The sequence below is a fragment of the Nyctereutes procyonoides genome, unplaced genomic scaffold, assembly GCF_905146905.1.
Source record: "Nyctereutes procyonoides isolate TBG_1078 unplaced genomic scaffold, NYPRO_anot_genome, whole genome shotgun sequence".
In the NCBI taxonomy this organism is placed as follows: Eukaryota; Metazoa; Chordata; class Mammalia; order Carnivora; family Canidae; genus Nyctereutes; species Nyctereutes procyonoides.
The window spans coordinates 15,937,501-15,957,776 of NW_026575052.1; the positions used below are offsets into that span (position 1 = coordinate 15,937,501).

Consider the following 20,276-nt stretch of genomic DNA (forward strand, 5'->3'; position numbering starts at 1 on the left):
AGTTCACAGAAGAACCACTGTTCATAGTAGAAACTACTCAGATCAATGGCAAAATATTTTATGGCAGTGACAGTGATCCACAACTACACAACAGTATGGACGGATCTCACAAACAAGTGAAAGAAGCCAGACACAGAAGGTCCATACTCTATGATTCTATTGATATAATTTACAAAAACTGATATAACTAATCTCTGCTGTTAGAAATCAACATAGTGGTTACCCTTGGGGGAGGCCTGATGACTAGAGGGGCCTTGGAGATGCTGGCAATGTTCTGTTTCCTATCTGAGTGATGGTTTCCTGGGTATGTCTAAATTATGAAAACCACAGTGCCTGGGTGGCTCGGTCGATTAAGAGTCTGCCTTCAGCTCAGGGGTCGTGATTCCAGGGTTCTAGGATCAAGTCCTGCATCGGACTCCCTGCTCAGGGGAGGAGTCTGCTTCCCCTTTGTCCCTCCCCCTGTCTTGTGCTTGTTCTCTTGCTCTCTCTCACAAAAAATAAAATAAAATCTTTAAAAAACAAATTGTTAAAACCAATCAAGCTATATGTTTCTGAACACTTTTCTGTACGTATATTATATTATACTTTAGTAATAAGTTTAGAATTTTTAAGAAATGCTACAGGAATGTGAACAAAGAGGCAAATTCTGGCTGAGAGGCTCAGGAGAAGGCTTGGTAGAAAAGGAGAGGTGGTGACTGAACTGAGCCTTGAAATGTTTGGGGGTGGTGACGTGGGAGGAAAGAGGGGAAGCAGCATTTCAGAGAGAGGGAACTGTGCAAGCAAAGGCAGTGAACCATTTGGAGAAGCTCAACTAGTCCTGTTTGGCTAGAGCATCTCTTGCAAGTAAGGTTGGGGCTGGAGAAGCAGGTTAGAGACAGACTGTGCAAGGCCTTGAGTACCAAAGTAAGGAATTTGGACTTGATGTTCTAGGAAGTCTTTGAAGGTCTCTTAAACCTGGGTGTGACCTCATCAGGGTTACAGGGGACTTAGTGAGGGGAGTAATTGTATCTTCATCCTCTGTGCATTGGTGAGATGAAGTCGTCTCATTCATGATTATTAATTCAGAGCCTGTCCTGAATGAAATAATGTGTTTCAAGTTGCTGCTTTCACTGTTTGTGTCCCCACGCAGGACGCTTTTCCTTCTTTCTTCCTTCTACCTGCCAAAGACAGAACAAAAACCCAGCATACAGCATTACCTTCTAGTATCTCTGGCCATATCTCTTGAGAGGGCCAACAGTTGGTATCCTTTTCATTACAGGCAAGAAGAGAGGCGGCGGCGGTCCTTCCAGGATTACACTGGGCAGAAGATCACCCTCGAGGCTGTCCTGAACACCACCTGCAAGAAGTGTGGCTGTAAAGGTAAGGTGAAGCCTCTGCCATGCCAGTCCTTCCTCCCTGGGATGGACCTTTACTACCAGGTGGGGGAGGCCACCTGGTTTGGGTGTGGCTCACCCTGCTTTTTAGTCAAATGATGGCCTCACCTACTCATGCTGTAACTCCTGCTAGGCTCTTAGCAGAGTTCATTCCCTTTCTGTGTCCTCTTCTGAATGCTGGATACTCTACTGTCACCCTGCTTCCCTTCTTCACTATTGATGTCCTGTGTGGGCAAGATCCCCATGTACCATGTCAGGAGGAGTGAGAGTGTTGGATTATGGTTAACACTCCAAAATTTTTATCTCTAAGGACCATTACTATTCTGCTGCAAAACTGAAGTGACTTGGAAATATGTTCCTCAAGGATCCAAGTTAAACTCTTTCTTGCTTCTCTTTGTCTCTTTAACTTCAGACTTCTGAATACAGTAGCCTTTTAGTAATAAAGAACACAGCCTAGCCGCCTGCTCAGGTTTCTTCTGGTCTTACTCAGGTGTTCAAGAGTGCTCTCAGCCTGACTTCTTGTTGGAGCTATCATGAGAGGGATTGCCAGCGTCTCATTTTCAGAGTGACCTCAATTTGTCACACCTCCCTTGCCTTGCATTTACCCTGCTCTCTTGATTTTTCTACAACAGTTGGTAGCATATTTGTGCCCTGATTGATGTGTGGGGATTAAGCCCCTACTAACCACTAATGTAGAGGGAGAAAGGGAAAAATAAAATTGAAAGAATACCTCCTCAGGGGAATCGTGGGAACATTCCAGATATTTGGAAAACTGTATGCTGTATTCCCCTTCCAGGCATCATCCAGCTTCTGGATTCAGAGTTGCAAAGCCGTTTACACATAGCTTTTTGATGATCTCATGGTATTGTCTGTGCCCCTGAAACAGGGTCTGTGTAAGCTTAGACAAAACCAGCTTTGTAGCAGCTGTTCAATGGCTCCTTGATAGCACTAAAAGCACAGGGAGGGTGAGGTCCTCTTACCTTCAGCTTATGTCTACCAGGTACCACATGAGGCAGAGAAGCATAATGAGAGATGGACTTTGGCCTAGTCAGCAAAGGTCAGGCCCGAGGTGGTTGGTTTTGGTGCAGCTGGAAGAGCTCAGAGAAGGGAGGCATGAGACTTGGGGTAAGTTTTAGCTCTGCTGCTCTCTTTGTGACCTTGAGCTACTTCTCTGCTCTGGGCCTTTATATCTTCTGCACATGCAGTGTTGAATTTGATGATCTCTAAGGCACTTGCCAGATCTGACAGTCTGAATGTTGAGTGCCCCTAGGCGACTGCCTGTCTCTCAGTGTGTTAGCTTGGATGTGAATGCTGCCTTCTTGCCAGCTGCCTAAGAGCTATATTCCTGTAGTGCTTGGCCTGCCACTTGGCTCCCTCTGCTAAGCATTCTGCTCTCTGGAGCAGCCTTTCGATGTCAGGAGTGAGTTCCAAACAGATCTTTAAAAATTACTAAGCCCCATTGCTAATGGAAGGCAGCACAAGCCTGCTTCTTCTGCCATTTCCAGAGCGGTGCCAGTATTTCCCACAGCTCTAGGACCAGCTGCTGGTCTGGCTGTGGTTGAGTGGGCAGTGCCATCTTGAGGAGACAGAAAATCTGTTCTGAATCCAGCAGCTGCTCTGAATGAACTCAGTAATATTTCCTCAACCAGCTAGCCGCTCTCAGGAGCCTCTGGGGAAGATCCACCTGCTAAGAGAGGCTGCTTCTCCCCTCCCTACCTTTTCTACCTCTCTTCTGCAGGCCACTTTGCAAAGGATTGTTTTATGCAACCAGGAGGGACCAAGTATTCTCTGATACCGGATGAGGAAGAGGAGAAGGAAGAGGCAAAGTCAGCAGAGTTTGAGAAGCCTGACCCCACAAGGAATTCTTCTAGAAAAAGAAAGAAGGTGAGTGCTATCTTGCTTTTACTTACCATATTTTTTTGAGTTTTGAAGTAAAGATGTACTTTTTGCGGAAATTTTAGGAATCCTGAAAAACATAATAGGATCTCCTGTAATCTTTCCACCAAAGAGACTTCTTACAGTACTTTTGGTACGTACCCATCTTTTTTCGAGGTAATGATATGTAGATAGCTACATCTCCATTTAGATACAAAATTATGGTCGTACTATGGTCTAGTTTATATTTTACTTTTTTCATCGTACTTATCAAAATCATCTTCTATTTTTTTAAGTGTTCAAAAACTTGATTTAAGAACAACATAAGATATTCTACCCTATGGCTGTATGATGGTTTATTTACTAATTTTTCTATGGTTGGATATTTTTATTACTTCCAACCTAAATCTTTTGCCATATTTCTTACTGTTTTCTTTGGATAAATCCCTAAATAAGATTACTCAGTTGGGGCTTTAAGGCTTTTGATACATTTTATCAAATTGTCTTTCCAGAAAGTACTTATCTGTGCCCAGGGGTGGATAAGAGTGCCTGTCTCTCAGAGTCCTATGTAGTACTAATAACAGAACAATTCATAAAACAGACATTATTGTGGTGCAGTAAAAGACAGGGCATTTGTCACATGCCACCCAGAGAGGGAACAGAAGAAAAGTATGCTGTAGTTTGGTCAGAAAATGGTTATTTTCATATTGTGTGGTATTTTTCTATTAATGTCCAGTTATTGGGCTTCTGTTTTGTTTTGTTTTTTCAGTGCTTTAACAGTCTTTTGTTGAGTGGTCTTTTTATTCCAGGTAGCACAAGCGTGGGAACACAAAAATTGTGATCAGGTCCTTGCCCTCAGTGGGCATTCCCTATAAATGAAGTAATGCTTCATTACTATAATGTGTTCAAAAATTTGAAAAGCAGTTTACACATAGTTTCATTACTATAATGAATCATTACTTCATTTATAGGTGAGAGAAAGGCCCATTGTACCATTATAAGAATTAGCCAAGTATATGAATAATACTTTATTGATCTGTATATTCTTTCCCTGGGTGACCTCCTAAGATGTTAACTGCCTCGATGACTCCCACATCCCTAACTAGTATCCCACGGGTACCTCAGACTTTGGCTCAGAGTCCATCAGACTCGGAGGCCCTCTGTGCTACAAACCACCTGTGTCACTTTGGGCCCTCCTCACTTCAGTTTCTTAATTTTCAAAGTAGGATTGTTGTAGTCTTTGATGACAGTGTGCCTTGTGAGGGGATGTCTCATTCCCCAAGATAGAAAGCACTGACAAGTTAATTGCTTAACTAATGTTGGCTGTCAGGACTACCATTCTTTCTTCTGCAACCCTCCTCCTAACACACACACACACACACACACACACACACACACACACACCCCACTATAAAAACAATATCAAGACCTTTGTTTCTATCCTTCTATCTTGTATTATTTGTTTTAATGACAATAACCTGCCAGAAGGAAACCAGCATGTCATTTATTTTCCTCTGCTTTCCATCCCACATCTAGTCACCATCCCATACCCAGTCTTACTGGTGGTGCCATCTAAGTATTTTTTTCTTCTCCTTCCTCCCACACCCCCTACTGTGTGTTGTACTCCCTCCCATCTCTCATTCAACAGACTGTTGAACTAGCCCTGGGACATTTTATTTGCCCTTCACGTCTTAGTTCCAAGCTCCTGAGGCTGAGTCTAGGCATCCGATTTTTTTTTTTTTTAAAGCATCTCCTTCATCTCACTGCTTGATTCTCTGCATTATTATGATTTTTTGCCCTCTGCTTTAACTCTGAATGTTGAGGTGCTCCAGGGCTGTTTTGTTACTCCCTTCTATTCTCTAACTATCTCCTCTCTAGGTAATCTCATCCTGTCCTATGGTTTTGAATACTACTTACATGCTAATAATCCCCAAATTAAGTATTCATATCCTTATTTTTATCCAAATCTGTAATTCTATTGCTGACTTTTTCTTTGACACTTCAAATTTAGATATCCAACTACCTATTTGACATCTTCATCTAATTGTCAAGTTGCATCAAGCTTAACACACCCCAGAACTCTTTAATTTTTCTACCCAAAGCTGCTCTTTCCACATTTTGCCCTATCTTAGTAAATAGGTGATCATTTACTGAGTTACTCAAGCCAAAATCTATAGGCTTTGGGTTTGGTGTAACTGTGGTTTTCTTTAAATTGTGGTAAAATACCCATAACATAAATTAAGTAATCTGTACACCCAGTGTAGGGCTCAAACTCATGGCCCCAAGATTAGGAGTCATGTGCTCTTCTAACTGAGCCAGCCAGGTGCCTACCATCTTAATCATTCTTTTTTTATTTTTTATTTTTTTCATTCTTTTTTTAAATATTTATTTTATTTTAGATAGAGAGTGCTCATGCATGCGTGTATGGGAGGGGCAGAAGGAGGGAATCTCAAGCAGACTCCCTGCTGGGCCTGGAGCCTAATATAGGGCTTGATCTTACCACCCATCAGGACCTGAGCTGAAATCAAGAGTTGAACTCCTGACCACCTGAGCCTGCGAGGCACCCACCATCTTAACCTTTGTGTGTGTGTGTGTGTGTGTGTAGATTTATTTATTTATTTAGAGAGAAAACGCATGAATGGGAGGGGCAGAGGGAGAGAGAATATCAAGCAGACTCCATGCTGAGGGCAGAGCCCCATAAGGGGCTTGATCTCACAACCCTGAGATTGTGACCTGAGCCAAAACCAAAAGTCGGTGCTTAACCGACTGCACCACCCAGGTGCCCCTTAACCATTTTTAAGTGTGCAATTCTTTGGCATTAAATGAATTTAGATTGTTGTGCAATCATTACCACCATCCATCCCCAGAATTCTTCATTTTGCAAAACTGAAGCTGTCCCCATTACACACTATCTACTCGTTCTCCTTCCCTGGCATCTGGGAACCACCATTCTACCATCAACTGAGAAAAGGAGGCGAAACTGAAAAAGAACAAAGGTCTTTATTTGGGATCTCAGAATTGTAATTCGGGGACCACGGATTTGCCTCACTCATTTAGGGAAAGCTAGGGTTTTTTCTGAGAGAAAAGGAAAGAGGTAGTTCCATAAGTTAGATGAAGAAAAGAAGACAGAACCCTCCTAGTTTGGTGCTGAGTGGCTGAGCCACTTCTGATTCCTATCTTCTCGATTATTTTATCAGTGCTGTCAAGTAAAACTGTCGCTGGTATGTAATAATTTCACTGTCCTCATGTGATCCACATACCAGTTGCTCTATTGAAATGTTATGAGCAACTGCTTCTACAGCACTTCCTGCTTCTTTTTTTTTTTTTTTAAGATTTTATTTATTCATGAGAGAGAGGGAGAGAGGCAGAGACACAGGCAGAGGAAGAAGCAGGCTCCAGGCAGGGAGCCTGATGTGGGACTCGATCCCGGGTCTCGATCCCAGGTCTCCAGGATCACGCCCTGGGCCGAAGGCAGGTGCTAAACCGCTGAGCCATCCAGGGATCCCCACACTTCCTGCTTCTGTCTCTCTTCAAGAGTCCATCAGTTTGGAAAGGAAAATGGAATCTTTTATGTCTAGAAACTTTAGACAATTCCACATGACTTTCTGTCTCTATGATTTAGACTCCTTAGGTACCTCCTATAAGTGGAATAACACATTCATCTTTTTGTGACTGGCTTATTTGACTTCGTAAAGTGTCCTGAGGAGTCATCCATGTTATTGCATGGGTGATCTTCCTTCCCTTGTGAGACTGAGTAATAGTTTGCTATGTGCACACACTACATTTGCTTATCCATTCATTTGTTCACCTTGGGTTCCTTCCACCTTTTGGCTGTAGTAATTAATGCCATTATGAGCATAGTTGTACAAATGTTTCAAAACCTACTTTTGATTCCTTTGGGTATATACCCAGAATTGGAGTTGCAGGATTATGTGGTAATTCTGTTCTGATTTTTTTTTTTTAAGGAACCACTGTACTGTGTTTCATAGTGACTACATCATTTCACACTCCTGTCAGTAGTGCACAAGGATTCCATTAGGGTGTAGGGTTTGGCGATTGTTATTTAGGTAAAAGTGGATGATGGTATTGTTCAGTTCAGTTCTTCTGTGTCTTTTCTCATTTTTAAAAAAATTTCCAAGAGAGGGTTGTTAAGATCCAATCAGACCACGTGTCTTCCTATTTAAAATCCTTCAGTGATTTTCCACTGTACTTAAAATAAAATCCAAACTGCCTCCTGTGAAAACAAACTGTCTAACCCCACCAACTACTGCTTTTAGCAGGCAGTAAATTATATCTAGCCAAAGCATTGTTTTGTCTTTTTTATATATTTATTTTTATCATTACCTTCTACTTAAAGCATGGGATGCAGGCTTTCTGTTTATAGTTGTTGTTATAAAGTTCCCTTTTAAGTAAAACTTTTTTTTTTTAAGTAAAACTTCTTAAAGTAAAAAGAAATCAAATTTTAAGAAAAATTTTAAGAGGTGCTTGGGTGGCTCAGTTAGTTAAGCATTGACTCTTGATTTTAGCTCAGGTCATGATCTCATGGTCCTGGGACTGAGCCCTGTGTCAGGTTCCTCACTCAGTGGGGAGTCTGCTCTAGATTCTTTCTCCCTCTCCTTCTGCCCCTCTCCCGTGCATGCTCTCTTTGTTTCTCAAAATATATACATAAGTCTAAAAAAAATTTTAAGTAAAAAGTTAGCAGTTGTAAACCCACGGAATAAAATTGTGGCAATATTATACGAATGATTGGCATGTGGAAAACTCTGATTTAGAATAGTGGGGATAGGGATCCCTGGGTGGCGCAGCGGTTTGGCGCCTGCCTTTGGCCCAGGGCGTGATCCTGGAGACCCGGGATCGAATCCCACATCGGGCTCCCGGTGCATGGACACAGAGAGAGAGGCAGAGACATAGGCAGAGGGAGAAGCAGGCTTCCTCTGGGGAGCCTGACACAGGACTCAATCCTGGGAGTTTGGGATCATGATCTGAGCCAAAGGCAGACGCTCAGCCATTGAGCCACCCAGGTGTCCCGGACTTTATAGTTTTAACTCGTACATTTAGGTCTTTGATCCATTTAGAGTTTTTTTTTTTTTTTTTTTTTTTTAATATATATAATGTGGCTCCAACTTCTTTTTTTTTTTTTTTTTTTTTTTGCATGTGATTCTATAGTTCTCCCAGTACCAGTTTTTTAAAAGAACTGTCCTTTCCCTACCTACTGGTCTTGCGGCATTGTTTAAATCAGTTAATGATGATATATATGAGGGTTTAGTTCTGGCTGTCTATTCCATTGGTCTGTACATCTGTGTTTATGCTCATACCACACTCTTTTGATTACTCTACCTTTGTAGTAAGTTTTAGAATCAGAAAATATCAGTCCCCTAACTTTGTTCTTCTTTTTCAAGATTATTTTGACTATTTGTGGCCCCTTGAGATTACAGATGAATTTTAAGATGGATTTTTTTAAATTTCTACAAAAAATACTATTGGGATTTTGATAGGATTGCCTCAGGTCTATGGATTACTTTGTGTGGTATTGACGTCTTAACTGTATTAGTCTCCCAATCCACGAACATGGATATTTTTCCATTTATTTGTGTTTTTCTTAATTTCTTCCATCAGTGTTTGTTTTGTTTTAATTATTTTTGGACATTTTTTTTCTTTTTCCTTTGTGGGTTTAGTGTTTTGGGTTTTTTTTTTTAAGATTTTATTTATTTGAGAGACAGAGAGAGAGGGCACAGGTTGAGGAGAAGGGCAGAGGCACAGGGAGAAGCAGCTTCCTCACTGAGCAGGAAGCTTTATGTGGGGCTCCATCCCAGGACCCCAGGATCATGATCTGAGCTGAAGGCAGACGCTTAACCATCTGAGCCACTGGCACCAACTGTGTTTTGTAGTGTTCAGTGTACAAGTTTTTTTGCCTCCTTGGTTAAGTTTATTCTTTTTGATGCTTTGTCAGTGGAATTATTTTCTTTATTTTCTCTTTGGATTGCTCATTGTTAGTGTATAGAAATGCAACTGGTTTGGGGGTGTTGATTTTGTATCCTGCAATTTTGCTGAATTCACTTATCAATTCTAACAATTGTTTTATGGAATTTTTAGGATTTTCTGCATTTAGGATCATGTCTACAAACAGGTATTTGACTTTTTAATAGAGGTAGATATTTACAGCTATCCTATTTATATGTTCCAAAGATTGTTCATTCTCTTTTAACCTTTTTAGTGAGTAAACGATATTTTAGATTCAGATTCAGATTCCTAAAGTAGTTCTGTGGATATTTCACTTCTGGTTCTTAGTTAGTTAGTTTGCACTGCTTGATGCATCTGGTGCAATTAGTTATTGTTTTATTTCTATTTTTAAAAAAATATTTATTTATTCATTAGAGACACAGAGAGAGAGGCAGAAACATAGGCAGAGGGAGAAGCAGGCTCCCTGTGGGGAGCCTGATGTGAGACTCAGTCCCAGGGCCCCGGGATCACGACCTGAGCCAAAGGTAGGCACTCAACCACTGAGCCACCCAGGTGCCCCAATTATTGCTTTATTTCTAAAGCTGTTTTGAAATATGTATTTCCTTTCACTAGAACAATTACTGAGGGTCTGCTAGATATGAGGCTTTTTCTGAGCTGCTTACTCAGCCTGTTATTCTACCTCCCCATTGCTCTTTACTTGGAGGAATGGTCTGATGAGCCATGGCAGCAATAATCATACCTTATTATTTCCTAAAGTACCTTTGTGTATTTGAACTTCTAACTCATGAGTTGTCTTTGATTGAAAAGTGCTCTAGGGAGTTGAAACATTTAAAACATCTCCCTTGATTTTCCCACCCCGTTTCTACCAAGATTGCATCTAGCATCATTGTCTTTTCTCCTCATTGTTAATCCCTTCTGATCTTTTATGCTTTATATTTGTTTAGTGCTGACAGTTTATAAGCTATCTTCATATTTTTTAAATTTGTTTTGTATATACTTGTATACACTCCTGTGAAGTAGCCAGAATAGGTGTGTGTGTGTGTGTGTGTATGTATGTATGTATGTATGTATGTATATTATATTTATTTATTTATTTATGATATAGAGAGAGAGAGAGAGAGAGAGAGAGGCAGAGACACAGGCAGAGGGAGAAGCAGGCTCCATGCACCGGGAGCCCGATGTGGGACTCGATCCCGGGTCTCCAGGATCGCACCCTGGGCCAAAGGCAGGCGCTAAACCGCTGCGCCACCCAGGGATCCTCAGAATAGGTGTTATTATTCTATTTTACACATTAAGAAAATGGAGAGGAAGAGAAATGGTCTTACTTAAAGCTACATAACTACCAGAGATAGAGCTAAAATAAGAACTCAGGCTTCAGATTGCTAACCTTGTGTCCTTTTCTGTGCTTAAGCCATTAATTCATTTAGTGCTCCAATTATTTACTCAGCAAATATGTATTGAGTGCCTCATACATATCTATTGTGCATTGTAGGTACTTGATTTATCAGGACTCATGATCACCTTTTTGCCAGTTTTCTGCGTTGCCAGCTACCCTTAGTGACCATTTGATGTTATCTATTCATATATTTCTTTTTTTTCTGTGGATCTATTTCTGTTCACAACCATAAATAAAGATCCTCCTGTTTCCTTTTACCCTCTAAATCTTTTTTTAAAATAATTTTTAAAAATTTCCTTAAGTAATCTCTGAGACCAATGTGGGGCTCAAACTCTTTTTTTTTTCTCTTTTTTTTAAATTTTATTTATTTATGATAGAGAGAGAGAGAGAGAGAGAGAGAGAGAGGCAGAGACATAGGCAGAGGGAGAAGCAGGCTCCATGCACCGGGAGCCCGACGTGGGATTCGATCCCGGGTCTCCAGGATTGCGCCCTGGGCCAAAGGCAGGCGCCAAACTGCTGTGCCACCCAGGGATCCCGGGCTCAAACTCTTGACCCAAGATCAAGCGTCGCATGCTCCTCCAACTGTCCTCTGAATCTTTGATTCCAACAAGAGATTAGTTTTTCTTACCAATGGGAACTTGTACTTGAAATGGGTGTTTTGGGATATGTGAGAGTAGGTAGATTCAGATACCTGTTCCAGAACTAATTGGCTCTGGGAACCATAAGTGGAACTGAGTAGGTTCATCTGAAGGGAAATGCCTTCAGCAGTCCATGTTGCCAAATAAATTAGTGGGTAGCAGAAATGTCTAATGTGTGGAAGGCCTATGTATGTGATAGGCCAGTCACATGAATTAAAGGTTATACACAACACCTATAACACTCAAGCAACTAATAGCATGAGGAGAAAGATGAACACCCAATCTATTTCTGGGGGGGAAAAGACAGCCACTCCAAGGGGGTTATTAGATCACATAGAAATCCATCGACAGGGAATGAAGTGTGGTTGGGCCCCTCAGAAAGAACTGGAACCAGAAAGTCAGAAACGGGCTACTGGGTTTCCACTTCTGGTTCTTTATTAGACTGCTTCATTGTCCCACTTCGTTTTGCAGTCTAGTAAAGAGAATGTCTAATGTAAAGCTGCTTTTTTCTTTTTTAATTTAAAGATTTTTATTTATCTGAAAGAGAAAGTATATAAGCAGCGCAGGCCAGAAGGGGAGGGAGAAATAATCTGAAAGAGACTCTGCACTGAGCATAGAGCCCAATGTGGGGCTCAATCCCAGGACCATGAGATCATGATCTGAGCTGAAACCAAGATGCTTAACTGACTGAGCCACCCAGGCACCCCTAATATAAAGCTTCTAAGACTGGAGAAGGTAGTACGCATGTTGGGAAACCCAGGAAATGGCCCAGGACAAAGAAAGGATGTCACTTGTTCCACATAATGTTTAGCACATAATAGGCTTGCACCAGCTGTCTTTGAAGAGATAGTGTCCATAATCTCTACCATTTGTAGCTCCTTAGGATCCTTCACTCATTGAGACCTGCCCTCAATTTGGAGGGTGACAGAGACTGACTCCTGTTACTACTGGTAGGTAATAATGAAAAGAACAGAGGCGGGAGCATGGGATCCTCATAGCCCTGAGGCCCCCACCTCTTTTTATCAAACATACATGTATTGAATGCACGTATTGTCCAGACATCAAGTATGCCTTGGTCTGGTCCTATATACCCATTCAATATCATGACAGTTTTTGTCCAAGTGTCTGAAAATTGTAAGTCATTTTTATTGGGCATAATTAGAACAAGAAGAAACTATGTGTTGAAAATGGTAGTGGGATATGAAGTGGTTGGTAAAATAGGAATAGAGATTTTTGTAGTGAAGCCCTGGGTAATCTTTCTTTGAGTCTGTGGTCTGTACATTGCTGGCTTCTTTCACTTATCGTATGCCATCATGGATCTTTCTGAATCAGTGCTATTTATGAGAAAGCATGTGCATTGAGGATTGGGCTGCCTACTAATTATAGTGATATATAGCTATACTTAATCCAGAATATAATTTTCTTCTAATGTGGCTACTATAATTACTCTCTGCTGTACTATATATATAAAAGGACAGATACAGGAATGTCATCCCTTGGCTGCAGCGCTGGCTTTATTATCTTGTCCAGAGAACTTCCTCAGGTGCCTGAGAGAGAGATTGTCAGACCTGGGCCCGTTCTGATAGAACACAGAGTTGTTCAGGGTAGTCTGCTCAAAAGCCTTGCATAATTCCCCTTCTATGGAATAAAGTCTGAGTTCCTTGAAAACTCTCCACAATCTCTTCCAACTTCCCAGCATCCTCTTTGACCAGTTCCTTCCTACACACAACTCTTCTTTAACCCTATTCATTAAAAGAGCGTCTATGTGCCAAGCTCTGTTCTAGTCACTGCAGGTAGTGAACTCAGTAGTGAATAAAACAGGTAAAGTCCCTATCTTCATGGCACTTACACTTTAATGTGGGTCACAGGCAATCAACTGGTAAGCAAATACAAAATAATACTAATACACCAATTAGTGATAAGTGCTATGGGGAAAAATGAATTTGATTATGAGAGCTACGGAGTGCTGGAATGAAAGTAGAGGGGAGATAGAATGGTGAGGGCAGGCCTTTCTCAAAGCGTCATTGGGATGGATATTTGGAGGAAGAGAGGAAGCAAGTTCTTTCAATAAGTGAAAAGAGATTATTTCAGCAAGTATAATAGCCAGATGCTGGGAATGAGCTTAACGTGTTTAAGGAACAGTAAGGAGGCCAGAGTAGCTGGAGTGAAGCGAGTAACAAGAGAGGAAGTTAGGGGGAAACCAGATCATGGAGGGCCTTCTGGAGAACACAAGGACTGCAGCTGTCCTCCTATTAAAGGGAGATGGATGTCGTTAGAAGTCTGACCAGAGGGACGATGTGATCTGGATTCTCTTTTGGGAGAATTACTCTTTGTGGAAACTAGGTGGTCAGAAGGCAAGGAAAGAAAGTGAAGACAGGAAAGAGAGCTGGAAGGGAGCAGAGGTGGGAAGGGATAGAGATGCCTGTCAGTTATCTATGTGCAGGGTAAGCAGATGGAGGTATAGTTTGGAGTTCAGAGGTAAGAGATACACATTTGGGAGTCAGTGCATACATATGGCATTTAAGTAAATATATGAGATCACCTGGAGAGTAAGTATAGGGAGAGGGCAGGGCTTGGGGGACCTGAGCCCCAAAGGGTCCCAGCTTATAGAGGTTATGGAGGTGAGGACGACCTAGCAAAGGAGACTGAAAAGGAACAGCCAGCGAAGTCAGCAGAGAAGTATAAGAATGTGGTGGAAGTTAGGAAGGAGTGTGTTCTATGGAAGATAGACTGTGTCAAGATGCGACTCTTTGATCAAGTAAATGAGGACCACAGATTTGGCCTCGTAGAGGTCATTGGTAACTTGGACAAGAGCTATTTCAGTAGACTAGTAGGGTGACAATGTGATTAAAGTTGTTCAGAGGGTTTTTTTTCAATGGGAACTATTACCGCCTATTTGTTTATTGATGGGGGTGAGCCAGTGAAGAGGGGATACAGGAGAGAAGGGCTCTGATCCATGGCTTTTTAGTACAAGAGAAGGGATGGGATCCAGTGCATAGTAAATAGCTACACCGAATGTGATTTTTCACTCCCCTGATATTTCAAGAATTTGCCTTGTTCTGTCTTCCCTCTGGCTGGAAGGCCCCCACCCCACTTCTCTTCTTCCATCAGCACTACCACCATCATTCTACCTGCCAAAGCCATATTCATGCTTCAGAAGTATAATGCTTTACATATCTTTCATGAAACCAGCCTCAGATTCCTCAGACATGGTGGATTTTTCCCTGTGTGTTAATGGCATGTTTTTTTGTGCTTTTCTTACATTACTGCCATGACTCCCTAGTATCTTAATAAGTTTTTATCTTTTTTTTTAAGATTTTATTTATTTATTCATGAGAGACATGAGAGAGGCAAAGACATAGGCAGGAGAAGCAGGCTTCTTGCAGGGAGCCTGATGTGGGACTCGATCCTGGAACCCCGGGATCATGCCCTGAGCTGAAGGCAGACACTCAACCACTGAGCCACCCAGGCATCCCTAATTTTTATCTTTGATTAGATAATTGGTTTCTTGAAGGCTCATTATTTTTGATTTCTGACTTTACTCAACTATTTTAAGAGAGATTAATTAATAGATATTCCTGGCTCTTAAAAGGTACTCAATAAATATTTGTTAAATGAATATACTATATAGTTACAAGGAGTTACTCTTTCCCTGGTTTGATGAGGTTGGCTCAGGTTTGGAGGAATGGCGTCAGGCTCCACTACTCACTGGGATAGTGGGTATTCTGAATTCTATTAAAAATTGGTGTGGGGATCCCTGAGTGGTGCAGCGGTTTGGCGCCTGCCTTTGGCCCAGGGCGCGATCCTGGAGACCCGGGATCGAGTCCCATATCGGGCTCCCGGTGCATGGAGCCTGCTTCTCCCTCTGCCTGTGTCTCTGCCTCTCTCTCTCTCTCTGTGACTATCATAAAAATAAATAAATTTAAAATAAAATAAAATAAAATAAAAATTGGTGTGTTTTCCTTGTCTCCTAAGAAACACTGGATGCAACTGTGGTTCTCTAAAGTGCTTTGTAGGTAGTAAAATTAAATATTTGTGAGTTGATTGATAAACCTTTTTCTTCTGGTCTTACCTTTCCAAGCCATGGTAAACTGGTACATTATAGGTAAATTCTATCCAGGAATCACATTCTGTTTTACTTCCCGAAAGTTTACGCCAGTGAACTTCTCAGTTTGAGAATCAGTCATTTCTGAAGAATAACTCTTTTTTAAAAAAAAATATTTTATTTATTTATTCATGAGAGATAGAGAGAGAGAGAGAGAGAGAGGCAGGCAGGCAGAGACAGGCAGAGTGAGAAGCAGGCTCCCTGTAGGGAGCCTGACACATCCCGGGCCCCCAGGATCAGGCCCCGGGCTGAAGGTGGTGCTAAACTGTTCAGCCACCCGGGCTGCCCCTGAAGAGTAATTCTTAAGAATAAATAAAAATGAATAAATGCTTGCTTAATTGATTTTGGGCCAAGATCAGTGCCTTTTGATTGGGAGATACTAAGTTAGGTGCTACCTGTAATGCAGACAGGGCTAAAATGAACATCTACTTTGGGCCCAGCTTGAGTCCAATCCAGGTTCTACCACGTGGGCAAGTCACTTCGTCTCAGTCAGCCTCTTTGAAGTTCTATTTTCTTTCCTGGAGATAAGGGATAATTATATCCACCGAATTTTTGTGAAAGGTAGAGGAGGTATGTGTGCAGGGTGCCCAGTTCAGCATCTAGAAAATTAGGTAATTAATAAATGTTAGCTGCTGTTATTCCCCTTTCCTAGTTCTGTGTGTGTGTGTGTGTGTGTGTGTGTGTGTGTGTGTGTGTGTGTGTGTTTCTCATGCTGGGCTGCTGCTAACCTGCTGCAGAATAAGAGAAAATGAGTGGGCCAGCTGCTGTCACCAGACATTGGTTTTTCCTGGAGAGCAGTTTGAGTAGTGACTTCTTTCCCATTACCCTCCTGGTTTGGCAGGGGCTCACACCCAGAATTGTTTTTGTTTTTTTTTTACCCTTTATCTTCTGTTTTACTTCTCCCCAGTGAAGTCAGGGGACCAGAAGCTGTCATCACCTCTCCTACTCCATCTCTCCCCCTCCCAACTCCCAGTTGCTGAAGAGACCAACGCCGCCACCTGCTGGAGGACTAGATTTTCTTTGTTCAACTTGTGAAAGGGCTTCTGCATGGAGATTGAGGTCTAGAAGACCATTTCTTCTCCTCCCCTCACTGAGTCCTCCTTTCTAGCTGGAGTCCACATTACAGCCTAGGACTTGTTTTCCTCTTTTCTCCTCTTGAACCTGCATCTCCGAGAGGGAGGAAAGTGGAAATAATGCCAGACTCTGAGTTAGGAAGCACACTGTTTTGTCACCTGAGCCTTGATCACCCCAGTTTACTTCTCTGAGTTGTAGTTTTCTCATCTATAAAATGGGAATAATAATTCCTGGATTTTGGCCTTATCAAATTATTGTTACAAGATAAAGGATGCAGAAAGCTTGATAAACTAAAGTGCTATTTCGATGTAAAAAAGATTCCTGCTCTCCCTCATTTATTTATCCAAGCTGGGCCAAGCTTGGAGGGGCCATGTGCCAGACTCTACACCTCAGGGGCAGAACCTGGTGAGGCTACCCAGGCCTTATATCCTGTGATTGGCTTCCATGATCTTGTCATTAGGAAGGTATAGTGCCATAAGCCAAACCAGCGATTTGCTAGCTCTCAACTCCCCTCAGCTGTGCTTCCTACAGCTTGGTAATAGGGGCTGGGAAGCTTTGTTCCCCTCTTCCTACTCCACTGGAGACTTCAAGAAAGAATTGTGGTGTAATCTCCTCTCAAAACTTTGACTCAACTCCTGTGGATACTTGGTAGACGGTCAGAACATTCTGGGAGTTCTCTGAAATGATAGAATAATACTTGAAGCTACTGCCGAGTGCCTGCTGTATATCAGGCACTTAGTGCTGATAATTAATACTTATCTTGTTTAATCCTCATGGCGTCCTTTGAAGTAAATATTTATTATTTGTAGTTTACTGAAAGCAGAGGTTCAAAAAAGTTAAGTCTTGGGGCACCTGGGTGGCTGAGTTGGTTGTGTCTGTCTTTTGCTTAGGTAATGATCCCAGGGTCCTGGGATCGAGCCCCACAGTGGGCTCCCTGCTTGGCTGGGAGCCTGCTTCTTCCTCTCCCTCTGCCTGTTGCTCCCCCTGCTTGTGTTCGCTCACTCGCTCTCTCTCTCAAATAAATAAAATATATTTAAAAAGAAAGAAACAACAAAAAAGTTAAAGTTAAGTCTGTATTCCAAGTGACACAGCTATTAAGTGGCAGCTGGAATTTGAACTTTATTCTTATTCCACAAGCGTTGGCACTGACCAATGTACCACAAGGCCTGCCACTGCTCTACAGGAGGAGGGGCCATATGCTACAGAGGAAAACTCAAGAGATTTCCAGTAATGTGCATGCAAACCCCACCCCTGCCCATGGGATCTGGGGCAAGCGGCTTTCAACTTCTTGAGCCACTGATACCATCTCATTACATCTTCACCACAGACATGTGGCATAGGTGCTGTTCTCATCTCCATTTTACATTTGAGGAGAGTACGTATGCCTCATGAGCCTCATGAGATAAAATGACTTGCCCTAAGTTACAGAGTAGTAACTGGCAGTGGCAGAGCCAGAACTCAAGTCTGGGTCTAATGCCGAGTTCGGTGGTCTGTCCCTCCTTTCTTATGGCTGTTTCCTAAGACCTTGTGTAGCACTCAGGCAAATGAATAGCTCTCAATGTGTTGATTAGGAGCCTGTAGGGGGAGCAGGAGCCACGCCTCTTCAGTCTCTCTCTTCTCCCCTAATCTCTCTCTGTTAGAAACCTTATTGAGGCAGTATAAACATTTGAAATTCAAAGGAAAGGTTATGCATTGCTTAAAAACTGCTTGAAGCCCCACACAGAAGCCTAGGAACCTGCCTCCCTTCTTTTGTGTGTTTGTGTTATTACTTTGGCAGCACAGTATGGTGGTTATAGTTTGGAGAAAGTTCTTTCTGGGCTTTTCTCTTTATCAGTATAATCTTAAAAGGTTGTTGTGTTGGAGATGATACATAGCTGGAGCCTTACTCATTGATGGCAGCTGTTTTCCTTGGCAGCGGGCTCTGCTAAAAACCAGAGTGGAAGTCCAGGGTCCTGGAGCTCTCACCCCCTTATTTTGTGACCCTGGGCATGTGAGGCACTGTCTCCAGCTAAACTGGATGACCTCTAAAGACTGTCTCCAGGTAAACTGGATGACCTCTAAGGACTCCTTCCACTTTTTTTTTTCCTTCCACCTTTTATCCTCTGCTTTTTTAAAAATAAAAGTAGGAATGCCTTTTTTTTTTTTTTAATCTAACTGGCAGAATTATATGAAGTAAAAAAAGACTCCATCTTTCCTCCATTCATTCATTCATTCTTGAGGTAACTTGTTGCCAATTTGTGTCCTTTCTATTGTTTTCTGTGTATTTTAAATATATACAGGTATGGGTAAATGTGTATGTGTATGTATATATTATACACATATGTAGTATGGTAAGCACACCAGAATCTAGAATACATACTGTATCATGACTTGGTCCTTTCACCCATGTGAGGCATATTGTCTTGTTAATACCTGAAGACTTAACTTACTTTTTTTTTTTTTTTTTAAGATTTACTTATTTGAGGGAGAGAGAGTGAATGAGAGAGCAGAGCGGGGTGAGGGACAGAGGGAGTAGCAGACTTCCCACTAAGCAGGGAGCCTGATGCAGGGCTTGATCCCAGGACTCCGGGATCATGACCTGAGCTAAAGGCAGACACCCAACCAACTGAGTTCCCCAGGCGCCTCTTAACTTATTCTTTTTAATTAATGCTTTATAATTTATTAAATGGTCTCCTGTTGATTACGCCATGATACTTTATTTTTTTTTAAATTTATTTATTTATGATAGAGAGAGAGAGGGAGGCAGAGACGTAGGCAGAGGGAGAAGCAGGCTCCATGCACCGGGAGCCCGACATGGGATTCGATGGGATCGCGCCCTGAGCCAAAGGCAGGCGCCAAACCGCTGCGCCACCCAGGGATCCCACGCCATGATACTTTAAATGTATACATGCAACATTGCTTTTAAATTTTCTTTTCAGGAAAAGAAGAAAAAAAAACATAGAGACAGGAAGTCGTCTGACTCTGACAGCTCAGACTCTGAGAGTGACACAGGCAAGAGGGCAAGGCACACATCAAAAGACAGCAAGGCAGCAAAGAAGAAGAAGAAGAAGAAGAAGCACAAGAAGAAACACAAGGAGTGAGAGTGGAAAGAGTAGAGGGGGTGGTGAGAGGAGGAGGAACCAGGAGCCTTGTGCCTTGAAGCCCTGGCTCCGGGAAAGACTCAGTAGTGTGAATATGGCCTCCCACCCCACTGACTTTTCACCCGCGGGAGATGGCTTCCCCTTACGCAGCAAGCAGGTTTGGGAGTTAGATGTCAAAGCATCTGCCTGAATGAGTTGTTAACTTATCGTTCCTGGTCCCTTTGCAAGTGACCCCTGCAGCTCACCCATTCATTCACTCAACTTCCTTCATTCAGCAGGAGGTCCTATTACCCTCTCCAGCTGCCACTGCCAGAGCCAGATTCATGGGACTCCTGCACGGGAGTCCAGGCTGCAGCCACAGGTACTGCTGTGGAGGCGAGTCTGGCTGTAGTTGGGAGAACAGTGAAGGGCCCCCCCGCCGTCGGGTCTGCCCTGGGCTGATTGGTGAGTGATCCCTGTGGCGTCCGACACAGGGGCCGAGGGAGACCAGCAGGCGGAGGGAGAACATGGTAAGAAGTGGTGCTCACTTTCTCCATTCCCCCAGTGTGATTCTACCAGGCTACAAGGGACAGCCCGAAAACCATTGTTTGCAGCGATTGAGCTTATGTGGGACACTCGGCCAGACCCCTGAACCACATAGCTCAAGCCAAGATCATTGCTTTATTTTGTATTTACTACTGTGTGAGTCAATTGGTTCCACTTCAGGTCTCTGCTTAAATTCCTGGCATAAACAGAAGTGTGTTTGGTTTTAAATTTACTGAAATGTTCTTATTG

The 20,276-nt window shown here is 42.4% G+C and overlaps 1 protein-coding gene across 4 annotated transcripts in view; it reads left to right on the forward strand.

Moving 5' to 3' along the window:
- Window positions 1-20,255, forward strand: part of ZCCHC17 (zinc finger CCHC-type containing 17) — a 62,482-nt gene extending 42,227 nt beyond the window's left edge. For 3 of the 4 annotated variants that reach the window (XM_055331855.1, XM_055331857.1, XM_055331853.1), the window contains 3 exons: window positions 1,259-1,359; window positions 3,112-3,257; window positions 19,341-20,255. In XM_055331855.1, coding sequence (XP_055187830.1) covers window positions 1,259-1,359; window positions 3,112-3,257; window positions 19,341-19,502 — 409 coding nt within the window. In that variant the 3' untranslated portion in view covers window positions 19,503-20,255. Of the gene's footprint in view, window positions 1-1,258; window positions 1,360-3,111; window positions 3,258-3,334; window positions 3,373-19,340 lie in introns of those variants that run through there. The other variant, XM_055331856.1, reaches the window with a different exon arrangement.
- Window positions 20,256-20,276: the final 21 nt, after the last annotated feature.